The sequence below is a fragment of the Gymnoscopelus microlampas genome (genome assembly GCF_963454915.1).
Source record: "Gymnoscopelus microlampas genome assembly, chromosome: 6".
NCBI lineage: Eukaryota > Metazoa > Chordata > Actinopteri > Myctophiformes > Myctophidae > Gymnoscopelus > Gymnoscopelus microlampas.
The window spans coordinates 33339367-33356041 of record NC_139943.1 but is presented as its reverse complement, the minus strand read 5'-3'; the positions used below and the strand labels follow the sequence as shown (position 1 = coordinate 33356041).

At 43.5% G+C, this 16675-nt stretch overlaps 1 protein-coding gene across 1 annotated transcript in view; it reads right to left on the bottom strand.

Annotated features, from left to right (window-relative positions):
* Positions 1-6646, bottom strand: part of b4galnt4a (beta-1,4-N-acetyl-galactosaminyl transferase 4a) — a 331744-nt gene extending 325098 nt beyond the window's left edge. Inside the window, exon 1 of the mRNA XM_084059091.1 lies at positions 6495-6646. Coding sequence (XP_083915217.1) covers positions 6495-6636 — 142 coding nt within the window. The 5' untranslated portion in view covers positions 6637-6646. The remainder of the gene's footprint in view (positions 1-6494) is intronic.
* Between the last annotated feature and the right edge of the window lie 10029 nt (positions 6647-16675).

Below are 16675 nucleotides of genomic sequence, written 5' to 3'. Positions count from 1 at the left end.
AACTGTGACTTTTCAGGATCATTTTAGATTTCTTTGGCTATTCAAAAATAGCAGATATAAAAGCTCATAGCGCGGTACCGAGTGCCGCGGTATGAGCTTGTAGATCTGCACATTTTTTTTTATCATGAAAATGTGTTTTGAAGCAGACATTTGTAACTCAAATCTTTGCTTCTGGGGGTCCCTGGAACTAAATATTTTACAAACGTTCGCTTTAACAAATATATATTCCAAGATTTGCACAAATTTTCACGATCTTTCAAAAATAGCAGATCTACAAGCTCATAGCGCGGCACTCGGTGCCGCGCTATGAGCTTGTATATCTGCTATTTTTGAATAGCCAAAGAAATCTTAAAATGACAAAAATGATGCTTTCCCGGTCTTAAAGGGTTAAATAAAAAAAACACACAACATTAGAATACGGAGATAAGAGGTTTCTGCCCGACAACAACGATATAGCAATACATTAATGCACACACACACAGACACACAGCTGTGGAATGGCCTCTGGTGACGGAGCAATGAAATGAGCTCATGCAGTCATAGTGATCACATTACATCACGTCCACTGGGCGACGGCCTGCTGTATAGTTAGCTAATCCAGTGGCTCTCATAATATTGTAGACCTCATTACTCCTAACGGGGGGAATTCCGTTTCAGCTTCACCCAGGTGATGGCTGCTCAGGTGGACATATTTAGTGCTCAGGGGGGGGGAGCAATTAGGGCTTAAAGAACCAGTGACATCATCGACGATCGGGAATCCAAGCTAATAAAAACGGCAGGCTTTCTATCCCGGGGAAAGTTAGCATGCTATAATGGACGCCATTATTCTCGCTTTAATAAACAATGAAATATACAAGCTTGTATTGCGGCACCGAGTGCCACGCTACGAGCTTGTAGATCTGCTATTTTTGAAAAATCGCGAACATCCATGCAAATCTTTGAATATATATTTTTTTAAGCGAACATCGGTAAAATATGTTGTTCCAGGGACCTCCAGAAGCAAAGATTTGAGTTACAAATGTTCGCTTTGAAAATATATATATTCGAAGTTTTGCACAAATGTTCCAGATTTTTCAAAAATAGCAGATGTAAAAAAATAGCAGATCTACAAGCTATGAGCTTGTATATCTGCTATTATTAAACGGCCCAAAGTATAAAATAATGGTTATAGCTCAAATATAAAATGACGCAGATGCGTTCCCGGCCTTAATGGGTCAAAGCCTTGAGGAAACCCTCTCAAACGACACACACCACCACCTTAGAAATCTCTCAGCTACAGTACATTGACCTATTGACAGTGTCCATGGTGAGAAGCTATTACAGAAGCGGAGGGAGGGCTAACTTTGTTCTGTACGTTCACGCTGTACTGTACATTCATACTGTACACACAGGCTGGCCGCCAGGTTCTACTGTGCAAGCAGCCTCATGCTGCTATAAGCCGGTTGGAGACTGATCGCCTTGGTCAAAGACATTATGAGGGTAGACGAGGACAGTACTGTACCATCAGCCTGCTTCATGTTCTTAGATGTTCTAAAAGAAAACGTATTTGAAAGTCCTAGAGCAGCGGTCGTCAACGTTTTTCAGGCCAAGGACCCCCTAGCTGAGAGAGAGATGAAGCAGGGACCCCCTCTATATTGTATAAGATTGTGTGTCAGATTAAACTTTTTTTTTTTGACTTGGTCTGCTCTTTTTTCCCTCTACACTTGTACCTCTTTGCCAAAAATAGCCGATCTACAAGCTCACAAGGCCTCGCAGTGTGAGCTTGTAGAGCGGCTATTTTTGAATGAAGTTCTCCTCAGATTAGGAATGTAAAAAGAATAAAAAATCATATCACACAAAGATTTGGCGGCCCCCCTGTATTAACTCTGAGGACCCCCTGTTGAAGACCCCTGTCCTAGAGTATCCACAAAAAAAAGACAAAGGTCCAAAGCACAAATATGACGTGGGAGGGAGACCATTGTAAAATGCAGGGGGAAAAAGCATTAACCACTTGAATCCTATCCTTCTTATTCTGGGGGCCAACGTTTGGAAACAATAGCCTTAGATAGCCTAAAAGGACCCCCAGACGCCAGTCAACTAGTATATCGTCTCTGTCGGTCGGGCGGAAACCTCATATGTCTCAAAACTGTAACTTTTCAGGACTTTTCAAATTCAAAAATAGCAAAAGTAGCAGATCTACAAGCTCAAGTTTCGAGCTTGTAGATCTGCTATTTTTGATGCTTTTGTGTGATGCCGTGGTATTAAAGAAAACACAAAAGGTTAGAATATGGAGATAAGAGGTTTCTGCGCCAACACAGACGACGATATAGGGCTTAAGTGGTGGTTAATACCTTCAACTCTTTAGCCTTTAGAGCTTTTCTAGGCACACGAATAAACAAAAGGCTTAAAAAACATGCAGACTGCCAAACAATTATGTAAAGGAATGTGTAGTTGAACATTACATTGCGTTACACATTATACTCATCTTTTTACTTAGATGTTGACACCTACAGGTAGTACTGCCTGAAGCTTTACACAGGTGCCATTACCTCTCTCCCATCAGGACTCGGGGAGGCAGAGGGCATACAAATAACGGATCGTAGCTTAAAGTAGACCGAAAGTGAATCAACTATGCATCAGTGTTTGTTTTTGTTGCTTTAAATAACACTCTCCACGTACCTCTATAATGATTTCTCACATTACACAGATTAACCCATTCAATCCGTGATTGAACAAAAACATTTTACAAATGTTTGTTTAAAAATATATATATATTCAAAGATTTGCTCCAATTTTCACGATATTTAAAAAAGCTCAAACGCTATGATCTTGTATATCTGCTATTTTTGAATAGCCAAAGAAATCTAAAATGACACAGATTCGTTTCCGGTCTTAATGGGGTAACAGAGGCATTCCTATTGGGCTGCTTTGCACAAAGATATTCAAATTCTATTAGGATCTTGTGATTACCTGCCAATTCTCTTTAGGATGAAACGCTGGCAGAACCAAAATGTTATGCATCCTGAGCACAGAAAAACATGGCTTTTCTAATCTAATCAAATGTAATTTAATGTGACTATTCAGAACATGGTAGTAGCAGAGGGTAAATTCAACAAGATGTCCTTTCATAACAATAAAAAAGAAATGACATCCATTTCTATAGTATCTGGCCTCAATCTCGGCATTGAAAAATCAATTGCTCACTTACGGCAATTACAGCCATTATACGAATATTTACATGCTTCATAATATATGGCCCTATTTTCTGTAATAGCTACATCGCTCTTAGAATGCCTTCGTTCCAGAGGAGACGCGGTATTGGTAAAGAGGTTAAGTGGGTTGACCTGTTCAAATGGTTTGTTAATTAGAGCCCAGAACAACAGAGCCTGTTTCGCCGCTTCCTTCCAAGACAGACGGAGTAGAGAAGTAAAACAGACTGACTAATAGCGGAACCTATAGCTAAAAAACAGCAAGGTTGGAAAAAAATCACCCGAATGTACACAGGAGAGTAGAGAGCTGTGCGTTTCTCTGGAAAATGAAAGCAGGCCGGTTCCGCTCCTGGTCAAGTTAACAAGACATCGGCGGCTGCCTTGCAGACAGCGTGATCACAAAAGCCTTCGACAGAACAAACTGTCTGACTCGCAGACATTCACACACGCTGTTGTGCTGTTGTGGAGGAGTCCTGTGGATCAATAGCTCTCAACAAACCTTTTCACTCCGTGGCTTGACACCGCGGGCCACCCTGTGTCTGCATTTTTTTTTATCATTGCTGTCTGGTTGGAAACCTTATTCTTTTTTTCCAAAACCCTTTTTCTTTTCAATAACCTAACCTACGTTCCAGCGGATCCAATGCAGTTATTTACTCACAAGAACTTGTTGATGCTTTTCGTTGGTTAAATGTTTATAAAATCCACAGACAGATCTATAGCCACTTTCACATTCAATTGTTTTCAAAAGTCGAGAAAATAGCAGATCTATAAACGCAATTTCACACATACAGCTTGTACTTTTGAGTGACACACTTGTCCGACAAAGTAGGGAACTAATTTGTGAGAAAACATGCACAGTTCAAATGTTGACAGCAAAGTTATGATTGACGGGGTCTTATTGGACAAACACAAAGACGTTGTCCCTCTCTCTCAAACTGAGACTCCATTGAGCCGCATGCAGTAAGCCAAATCCCCCTGAGTCTCTCTACGCCGTCTACGGCAATATAAAGTATTGAAAGTGGAAAACTTGAAATCCATCTGTCCCTCGCAGCACATAGTGAGACAAGGAATAAAATATATGAAAGAGTGCAGTGTGAGTGTAAGAGCAAAAACCAAGGAGATGTGAAAACTCATTTGATCATTTATTACATAACCTCATTCTGGTGTGCTGCGTGAGTGCGTGCGTGCGTGCGTGCGTGCGTGCGTGCGTGCGTGCGTGAGAGAGCGCGAGAGAGAGAGAAAGGGAAGTTGGGAGTCAGAATTGAAAGTGAGAAAGGTTGCGGGCTAATTCAGTGAACTTCAAGTTACCTCTAAATTACGGGCTTTGACACACGTTGCCCTTCCTGAATATGAGAACACAGTGGCTGTTTCAATTAAAATGTCATGTAGTAACAGTACACTGTTTTTCTGTCGCCTGAGCCACGGCATAACAACTCAGTCAGCACTCGATCACAACCAGGACTAGCAGTAGCACGCCATCCATGGTCGGTGGCCAAATGGATTCTCATCATCAACAAAACAGATCTAGTATGGATCCAGGCAAAGCCCATGAGGGTGGAAAGATATGTGCTTGAAAGAAAGAGACAGACAGACAGACAGACAGACAGACAGACAGACAGACAGACAGACAGACAGACAGACAGACAGGCAGGCAGACAGACAGGCAGAAGGGTGGTACAGATGTACAGGACATTATATATGATGATGACCATTATCATATCAGTTAACAGCATCTACTATAGGCTCTAGAGAACAGTGCAGGATATCAGCCCTGGCAGACAGACAGCACAGAATGCCTTTTATCTCCGTCAGCATGTTAATGGCGATGAACATGTGTTTTTAGTCCACCTAGTGAAAGATGACACTTAAAGGCATAGTGTGTGACTTTGCCCTGGCCTGGGTATACGTAAAAAAAATACATTTTGTACCCATAATTTCCCTCTATTCCAGCAGTCATCATCAGCCCCTGGAATACTGTGGTGGTGTTTAGCAGCAAAAACACATCGCCCTCTCTCTGTTCTTTTGATAGCCCAAAAACATCCCTGTCTACCAAAAACAATGCGTTGTGAGCTTGGAGATCTGCTACTTTTTAAACTTTCTAGAAAATTCTGGGGGTCCTTGGCACTAAATCTCTTCACAGGGGAGCTCCACGGCCCAAATCCAGTTCAAGTTTAGGGTCCTTTGACATGAAAAAGTTGGAGAACCACTATTATAGTGAACAAATTCCATCAGTAAACCCAGCAGGTGTGCAGGCTGCAGCTCCAGCCACCACAAGCAGCAGGTGCGCGCACACACACACACACACACACACACACACACACACACGCACACACACGCACGCACGCACACACACACACACACACACACACACACACACACACACACACACACACACACACACAGCATACATCTCTATCTCTACCACATATGACTGACATGTCATGACCTCAGCAGCTGCATGCCTGATCAACCCTTGTATTATTAATGTACAATCAGCTCTTCTATTATTAATACGCTGGCGGCCTGCTGGCTTTCGACCCATGGCTGGAACCAAACCACACAGCAGCAGCCTTTCTAGAAAGAAGAAACGCTTCCACTTATGACACATCTTCACTCTGTCTGCATAAGGCATACACTGTACAGTAGACAGACAGACAGACAGACAGACAGACAGACAGACAGACAGACTATAGGCTACTGTATATATACAGTTTTATGTATAGAATATAGGCTATACCGTGATAATAGGCCTTCAGTATTTACAAGTTATATTGAATATAGGCTTAAATGTCTCAACCAAAATATTCTGGCAAGCCATAAATGATCTCAGGAGGTCAAGAGAAGAAATCCTTAACAACAGCACAGACCACACTGCCTTTTTTATAAACCCATGTTCTTTCAGATTACCACAACAATCAATCCAGCAGCAGCAGCAGCAGCATGAAGTGAGTCAAGTGTCTGTGTCATATAGTATGGTATAGGTCCTGCCTTTGCCATAGTTGAAGTGTCTGTGTCAGCACCAGCAGTGGTTCTCAACCTTTTCAGGCCGCGACCCCCCAAAATAATCATATTTGAACTGGGGGACCCCCAAAAATAATCATATTTGAACTGGGGACCCCCCAAAATAATCCTATTTGAGTTGAGGCATTACATTTAGTTTGACTTGGTTCCACAAATAAATATTACATACACTTCACTGTCACCCCCCCCCCCCCCCCCCCCCCCACACACACACACAAAGAAATCACGTGGGGTCCCGACCCACAGGTTGAGAACCACTATCATATATAGTATAGAGATCCTTACCTTTGCCATAGTTGAAGTGCAGCCTGATGCTCTTGCCCTGGTTGATGTGCAGGTAGGTGAACCACACGGCGAAGGTGAGCAGCACCAGCAGCAGCAGCAGCTTGAACTGCTTGCGAATCTTCTTCACTGGGAACCGCAGCATCCTCGATCACACATCGTCCGCTTACAATAATAAGCCCTGGATGCAGCTACACTGTGAGATGATGATGGTGAGGAGATGGAGTGAGTGAGTGAGTGGGGGGAAAACAGAGTCGTTTCTTCGGGTTGATCGTTCACACAGTGACCGCCCACGGCCGTGGAGGAGCCGATGACATCCCGGGTTGTTTGTTTGTTTGTTTGTTTGCTTGTTTGTTTAGTTCCTTTTGACGGTGATGTTAAAGCATGGATGTCCCCCGTTCCGTTCCGTGCAGAGTGACCACCGTCCAGCGACACTAATGCAACACCAGTCGTATCTTTAGACGTGTCATCGCATCTCTGTGTCAATCATTAACTCTGCCCGGCTTTTCTTTGCCTTGGAAGAGGATTTTTTGGCTCGTGAACAACAACGAAGGCTCGCATTCCATCCAGTCTCTTTGCACGGTGGTGACAGCTCAGAAATATAAATAAATAGCCTCTACAACATAGAGCCTCTCGACACGGTTCAGTCTAAAGAGCGTGTGACCCGACCAGACGCGCGGACAAAATAGCAGTCAGATAATCTACACAAATCCCTCTCCTCTGCCTGATGATGTGATCTGGTCCTCACACACTCTCTCTCTCTCACACACACACACACACACACACACACACACACACTCTCTCTCACACACACAGATCATCCGTGTGGCTTTTAGACGCACTCAAGTGCACAGCGCGGCGGCATTACGCACACGCACGTACACACACACACACACACACACACACACACACACACACACACAGCACTCCTCCGCGACACTCACTCACTCTCACTCACACACACACACACACACACACACACACACACACACACACACACACACACACACACACACACACACACACACACACACACACACACACACACACACACACACACACACACACACACACACACACACACCAAAGAATCCACAAGAGTCAAACAAACGCACGATCACACTACAACACTCTGTAAACCCGGCGTTTGAGTCACTATGCTACACCAATGGAGCCTTATCTCTGCTGCTCTTACAAATAACTGAACCTACATACAGTATAGTATACAGTATAGACTATAGCGGGATTCTAGCCTTCACTATGAGCCTATAGAAAGCATCCCACACTGGATGATGATGAAGACACTTTGCAGGAGGAGAGAGTGGCTTTAGTCCAGTAGATCAGCTGTCACTGCGCTGGACGCTCCATCACTTGTTCATCATCACACAGGTGACACTGTGTGTGACACTGTGTGTGTGACAGCGGCGTCAAAGTGGACGCTTAACTGATTAGGAGGAGATGCGCGCTTTTATCATCATAGTCCCAGTCCAGGAGCCGCGCACACACACACACACCACTGTCATCCCTTTATTCCCTTTATTTTCGGGTCCGTTCAAAGCCCCACGAGGAGAACCCGTCCAGTCGTAATGATCCACAGCCGTGCATCGTCAGCCAGTGGGTGATCCACGCTGTACGGCGGGTTGTATGATGATGATGAGGATGATGATGATCAGATGATGATGGTGATACTCAGGTGATCCCAGCTCCACACAAAGCGTCCATGTGCAGCAGCATGCAGGGTAAACTCTACGGCGTGTTGTCTCCCATCAGCCCAGACAGCAGGTGCATCTCTCTCACCGTGGATCCACCGTGGAAACGAGCCCAGAGCTGGAACAACAATGCACATCCAGATGATGCTGTATAGTGATAAATAAACACTGGTACAGTAATAATAACAGCTAGCAGGCAGCGGTGCAACTGTCCCTCCGTGTTGTTATTAAAATGAGCTGCTGTTCATTTAGAACGCATCGTCCTCCTGCATGCAGCGCATCTTGTTCACAATGTGCACCACGAACACATACAGCTCTCCCAACAAGGACGGTGTGAAGACAATAAAACCATAACCGTGGGGTTGATCTAATAACAGAGATGGATCTACGGTTATATTATCTCCTCTCCTCTCACCGTGCAGATCGCTTCACGCCCATCAATTGAGCATCTTAGACGGTGCTGAGCAACCGAACTTGCCAGGAGGGTAAAATGACAGGTTGCGCCGGCCAATCACAAGCCTCTGTTTCGGTGGGGGGGTGGGGATGACGACATAACGTCCTCTCACTGGGGTTTGCTCCCACATTTGGAAAACTAAATATTGATCCTTTGTCCAACAGATCAACGCTAAAAGTTCAATTTAAATGTATTCCATTTTGTTTTTAATTATTTTCCTAAAAGATGATATATTTGATATAGCCTGTTTTATATAGGTGTGAAAATGTTTTTTGATTGATTTATTGATTAATTGATTGATTGATTAATTGATTGATTGATTGACTTTATTAACAGCTTGCAGATCGTACAGAGGTATGGTTTACAAAGATTCTTAAAAGGATAACACAAAAACCTATTGTTTCCATTGTGGTCCTCCTGTGTGTTCAATTCATTAAGAAATCAAATAATTCCATTGGCAACTAAGAAAATTACATTAGTTGAGCCGCCTTGTCCAAAACGGACACAGTTTATTTAAACGTTGCATAATATTGAGCGTAATATTAGACCTACAACACACATGGAGACACTCTGAGGTTATGCCTACCTCTATGGGTTATGCTTGTAATGCTGCCGCCCTGTGGTGAAAAGAGAGAAGAGCAGTAATGACTCTCCAACCAGGACGCCCACAGACTGAGCACTTTAATAATTGTATTATGCGTTAATGTCGGTGTGCACCGTTAAGGAACACAAGAGCAGCAAGTGCAATTATGTTCTAATTACTTTTACCCACAATACCATTATAAATAATCTACTTTCACCACGGGCACTCCTCTCCTCCTCTCTACAAGTCTGCTGCTTTGCACTCTGTTTTCTAACAGCCAGAGGTTCTTAAAACGTTTTCGTGCCAAGGACCCCCAAATTGATATGTATTTGGCTGCAGACCCCCATCTGAAAATGTTTTGTGCCAGGGACCCCCAGAACAGAAGACTTGTGTTTAAAATTAAAAATATTTTTTCAAACACTTTCAACATTTTTCAAAAAATGTTCAAAAATAGCAGATGTACAAGCTCATAGATCTGCCATTTTTGAATAGCCAACGCATAAAATATGAATACAAGGGGTTAAAATTATTATGATGCAATACATTTAGCTGGGGACCCCTCCTGAAACCTCCTCAAGGACCCCTGGGGGTCCCCGGACCCCACTTTGAGAATCACTGTTCTAAGTATCGTACAATGTGTTCCAAAATATTGCAGGTCACAAATTAATCCTCATTGTAGAGCCATACCAGAACACAGTCCATGTCAGCCATGTGTCACAGTCAGTTATTAGTTATGTTAGATATGATCATTAATTTTGATTGATTTGCACTAATGAAACCCGAATACGGGAGAAGATACAGCATTCAACTACTTTGACCCACATAGCCATCCCTATTCTGGGGAGAACATTGGCAGAAAATAGACTGTGGGTGTCGCTCACTTTATTGAAGTAGTTAGACAGAGTGGACCAAGTAAGTACACAGCCGGTCCCAGTCAAGTCAACCACTTTAACCATTATTTTGTACTTTGGCTATTCAAAAATAGCAGATATACAAGCTCATAGTGCTACTGTATGAGCTTGTAGATCTGCTAAACAAGTTTGAGCACCATTAATATAGCAACAGGTTTTTTAGAAAACTGTTTGGATTTAGAAGACATTTTTATAATCGGATTGTGGATGATATGTGATGACCGGCAGCGGTTCCGCTAGGAGACTCAAAGATTCTCTTTTGTGTCTACCGGTCCGCTGGTCATCAAATTATTGGTTTAGGAATGCGACAAAAACTAAAAAATATCCATGAATTCAAGTCTCCATGGGCTGACTAATCGATAGAAAAAAAGTATTTTTTTGGGTGAACTATCCCTTTAACACTCCAAAGAGGGCTTCCAGCAATGACCAGAGAAGTGGATTCCCCCCACATTCAATCATGATGCCCTTATCATCCACAAATAAATGTACTCTCTGTATAGTCTGTAACACTACATCTATACACAACAGAGAGGCTTATCCGCCTCTTAACCATAGGTCTAATCATTCACCCCCAGCCTAAGCTGCCTGCCAGGTTACTGATGTCATTATGCATCTGGAATACAGGATCAAACGGACACCAAAGCCAGACCAAAAAGAATACGCGACCTCTGTCCTCCATCTGTGCTCTCTCAGAGAGGAGAGCCACAAATTGTAATCCTCTGGATGGATTAAATAAAACGCAATCTTCAGGGCAAACACTCATAGCGTATAAATGGAATCCTTGGAGTATTCGTCCTCCTGGTCTTAATGCAGTGATTCGTGCAGAGAGTGACCTTAAGCCAATACCATTCACCTTTTTTTAATCCAATATGGACTCTAGTGTACCAATCCTGGGGGCAAACAATCGGCGGAGATAGCAGATCTACAAGGTCACAACAAGGCGTCCCAATGCTGTTAAGTGGTGTAGATGGGGGGGAAAAGGAGGGGACCTACTACAGACCCCTGAGGGACTCAGGTCTATATACGTATAGGGTTTAAGTGGTTAAAAACAAAACAAACTTTTAGAACAAACAGAACTATTCTCTACCACGGTGGTTCTCAAATGTTTTCATGTCAAAAACCCTCAAATGTATGTATTTGGTAAAGGACCCCTATCTGAAGATATTTGGTGCCAGGGACCCCTGAAACATGTTGTTCAAAAGAAATCTGAACGCGGCGTTGTGAGCTTGTAGATCGTAGATTGTAGCGATTTTCAAAGTCAGTGTATATAGGGTTAAAGTGGTTGAACACATGTTTACGCTATTAGCTAATTTAGCTGGGGAACTCCAGTCCTGGAACCCCCTCAAGGACCCCTGGGGATCCCCGGACCCCACTTTGAGAACAACCGCTCTACCACAACGGACCACAATGGAAACAAGCCCTCAGGGCTTTTTGTGTTATCCTTTTAGCATTGCTTGTGTAATTGTACTATACTGTTTGCAATTTGTTAACTCTTCAACAGGATTGGACGTCTAGTCAGTAAGAATACTCTGAACTGAAGATTCTTGCAGGGGCCCTCATACAAGGTTATTATGATTATTCATGCACTTCATGGTATCACAACAGCTCCAAGGCCTTAAAAACAAGGCTCCAAACATCCCAAAACAAACTAGTAAGGCTACTTCTTGGCCTCAATCACAAAACCCATCTAATCCCTGCTCATTTTGCTAGGATTGGATGGTAATAAGGATAATTCCTTTTAACAGGTCGTTCATGAAAGTCCTTGTGGTCTTGTTTCCAATGAGAACCTGTGAGCAATTAGGGGTTAAGAGTCTTGCTCAGGGACAAATTTCATTTCATCGACACATATCCTGACCTGGCCTGGAATCGAACCTGGGGCAACCAGGGCCTCTGGCTCCCTAGGCGGGCTCACTAACCATTCAGCTATGGCCGCCCCCTGGTTTAAGGTTGAGGACAGAGTACAGCAACTTGCTATGGGCCTGGTCTTCAAGATACACCACAGTATTGGGATCCCCCTGTATTTGTCTAAATACTTCCAAAATGTTAATGAAGTCCACGATCATAACACCAGAGGCAGCTCCACTAATCATATTCAACCCAGATTTGGCTCAACAAAGGGAAAGAACTTGTTCAAAACACTGTGTTAATCTAACTCAGAGAGTGTGAAAACAGAGTGTTAAATGCACACTTTTGAACATTTCACAGCTGCATTTAGTCTACCCAATATTTTTGCCTCGTCACCGCTTGTGCTTCAGTGCAGGGTGCACTGCACAGGCATCCAGATTCACAGAACACAGCAGGGGGTCTTGCAATGCTTTTAACTCACATTAAAGAAAACAGGAGGCTTTATTTCACACTGCGGACGGATGGGTGGATGGCTCTGTTCCATGGGCTCCCTCGGTAATGCCAGTGAGAGAATTCACTCTTCTTCAAACATTTACAGCATGGGGCTTTCACACAAAGGTTATGTCCTTCTGCTCTTTTTATCCTTCTCAAATTTAAACCTTCTATCACCTTTTACCTTTCTTTATAATGCCTGCCTGCACGTACGCACGCGAGTGCACGTGCACACACACAGTAAAATCCTGTGTTCATTTGTATACACTGAACATTTTACTGCACATAGACACGCACGCAGGCACGCACGCACACGTACGCACACGCACGCACACACGCGCACACGCGCGCACACACACACACACACACACACACACACACCGCTCAAATCTTTTTCAACCTTGCTTCCCTCCTTTCCCCCTCTCAGCGGGTGGAGCTGGGCTGACACCATGGATGGATAAATCCTGCATGCAGAAGGCGGTGGGTGTGCGGGGCGGTGATATGGGCAGGGTACAGGCTGCCTGGTACTACAGGCTGCCTGGCAGCTGACAGCTATACCAGCTGAATAGGAGTGGGTTTTTCTCCCCCTCCCCCCCCTCCCCCATCTTCTTTTTGGAGCTAAATAGCTCCAGAGAGGTGTTACGGAGCTATAGGAGGAGGTTAGGCCCCAGGCCAGGAAGTGCACAGCCATACAGTATATGACAGTGGTTCTCAAAGTGGGGTCCGGGGACCCCGCAGGGCTTATTGAGGGGGTTAATGTATGTGGGTTAATATAGCATCAACATGTTTTAACTTGAATTGGCTATTGGCTCACAATGTGTCAAGATGCAATGCGCTGTGTGCTTGTAGAGCTTCTATTTTCAAAAGAAATCGTGCAAATGTTAAAGAAATGTTGAATATTTTTGAAAGATTTTAACCACACAAATCTTGTATGGTGGTCCTTGGCACAAAATGTTTCTGGTTGGGGGTCTGTAGCCAAATACATATTATGTATTTGGCTACAGACATGATTTGGGGGTCCATGACGTAGTTATGGTTATAGAAGAACCATGGTTTAACCCATTAAGACCGGGAACGCATCTGTCATTTTAGATTTCTTTGGCTATTCAAAAACAGCAGATCTACAAGCTCATAGTGGGCACGAGTGCCAAAAAAATGCAATAATTTGTGCAAATGTTGTAATATATGAAAATGTTTGAGAACCACTGATGTTATAGCAACATAACATTTGGCACCATTATGTTTTCCGTGTGGCCCGCAGGAAGCAGTTCAAAGCATGATGGCCGCTGGCATTTCAAACAGAGCGGTGACTGCATTGTGTGCAACGCAGAGGTGGAGACAACTGTCAGGCTGCACGTGAAAGCCAGACTCCACAGTATAGTGGGACTTAATCAGTGAGTCACATAGACCTCAGAGGAAGAATAAGAACTTAAAGCCTTAAAGATGACACAAAATCCCAACACACACACACACCACGCTCACCCCCCGCCCTTCCCTCACAATCACACATACACCTCTGTTTTTCTTACTCACATACACATACACATGCATGCACAAAAATGGTAAATGGTGCATTAAGTACAGTATACAGTAGAGCACCTTTATCCAAAGCGCTTCACAATGTGCGTTACATTCACCCATTCACACACACACACACACACACGTTCCACACCGATGGCGGATGAAACCATGCAAGGCACCAAGCTGCTCATCAGGAGCAGTTAGGGATTTGGCGTCTTGCTCAAGGACACTTCTGCACTAACCCTGCAGGAGGAACCGGAAATCAAACTGGGAACCTTCTGTTTCCAAAGCGGCCGCTCTACACCTCTTGATTCACTGTCACCACGCACACACACACACACACAAATCCTCAGGTTAATAATATCCATTTGTAACTCAGAGAGTATAAAATGGAACCTGCGTTCTCTCTCTCACATACACTCACGCACACACACACGCACACTCAAAAAATGCAGTTTGCTGGGCTCATTTAAATCAGCCCTTTCAGGAGGCCAAAAAAAGGAGGTAGTACCATTTTTCCTGTTAGATAGACAACCCCCCCCCCCCTTTTTTTTCTGCTTTGACTCCCAACCCCCCATTGTTGTACATATAGTGTTATTGCTTTGACCCTCATCCCCCCCCCCCATTGCTTGTACACACTGTATTATTTTCCCCCTGCTTTTTTTGTTTTAGCTTGTACATATAGTGATATTCTTTTTTTCTGTATGTTGTGTGTTGATATTTGAACTGTTGGTGCCACTATATATGACTATGAATTGAATACCAAGGACCTCAATGGAAACAAGACTGCAAGGACTTTTAGACAAAGTATTTTAAATGTAACTGTGCTGTAATACTTTTTTGCCTAATAAAATATCCAATCAATCAATCAAACACACGCGCGCACACAGACAAAATCCTCAGGTTAATAATATCCATTTGTAACTCAGAGAGTATAAAATGGAACCTGCATTCTCTCGCTCTCTCTCGCACACACACCCCCCCCCCACACACAAACAAGCACACACACACACACACACACACACACACACACACACACACACACACACACGTGCGCACGCACAAACACACACACACACACACACACACACACACACCAAGGAGCGTCTCTCCAGCCTCCTTAACCGTCCACTTGTATCCCTGGTCAGCAGAGCAGCAGCTCAGGAGGGTTTTGATGAGGCTCTGAGCTGCCATGCCATGTGGATTATAACAGCAGAGCGGGGTTGGGTTGGGTCGCCTCCCGCATCCTGCCGGATGAGCTCTGACCGCTGCCCTCTCCTCCTCCTCCTCCTCCTCCTCCTCATCCTCTCCTGAACAGGTGTGGAGTGGCATATTCGCTCTGCTCCACCAAGTCCTATTGGATTACCCACTCTGGAAGAAGATTAGTCTCCACCAGGATTGTGGATGAGGTGGGGTGGGGGAGGGGTGATGAGACTGTACGGGAGGATGGCTGGAGACCAGAGGAGGCGAGGAGAAGCAGTGGTGTAAAGTAACATGTACATTTACTCAAGTACTGTACTAATTGCACTTTTGAGGATTTTTTTACTTTTTAACTTTTTTTACTACTTCCACTACATCTCAAAGGTTACTTTTCATATATAAATCATTATATTATGAAACATATATTAACCACTTCAGCCCTATTTTATACATACTGAAAATAGCCGAATATATAAATAGATCTGCTATTTTCAAGCATTTTAATACTTTTACTTTTGGTACTTTAAGTACATTTTGATACCAATACTTTGTACTTTTACTCAAGTAAATTTTGAATTCCGGACTTTTACTTGTAAGAGAGTACTTCTGCATTGCAGTATTGATACTTTTACTTAAGTAAAACATTTGAGTACTTTTTCCAACGCTGGTGATGAGTGTGGGTATAGGGGAGAAGCAGAAATGGAATAAGTGTGTGGGGTTTTCCTTACTACATAATGAGGATGCTCGGCCAAGCGTTTCCTCCAATCAACACCACCACAAAACATGCAAACCACCATGCTGATGCCTGTGTGTAGCTGAGCACCTCTCAGAAGCCTGATATCTCCCTTGGGCAGAGCGGATTACCCCTTTGGATGAGCGGTAGATGTTTGATTCCCCATGCATGCAGGAGACCAGGGATTCCGCTTCAGGCGGTAACATTGGGGGCTCGTCCCGGGGATCTGTTTTTTCCCAGTGGTGGAAAGTAGCTAAGTACATTTACTTAAAAAAATAATAATAATCGTATACTGTGCCAGCCAAAAATACATAGTAAAAAAAAGTGCTCAGGAGCCGAGATACAGCCCTTTTCAGTAATAAGTTAAACAAGAAGTAAATGGAGCAGCAAATCTTCAAATGATGATATCTTGGGTTCTGAACGTTTTCTTCCAATTCTTTTTTTTAAACAACTACTGTACTTAAGTGAAATGTTTTGGTATTTCTTACTTTACTGGAGTATTTCCAATTTTCTGTACGTTTACTTCTACTCCACTACATCTCAGAGGCGAATCATTGTAGTGTTTTACTCCCTACAATTATTTGAAAACTTTAGTTACTGGTTAGTGGTTACTTTTTTGTTTTGTTAAATTATTACAAAACATACATTAACCACTTTGGCCATCTGAAAATAGCAGATCTACAAGCTCACAATGCGACACATTGTGAGCTTGTAGATCTGCTATTTTCAAAAGATT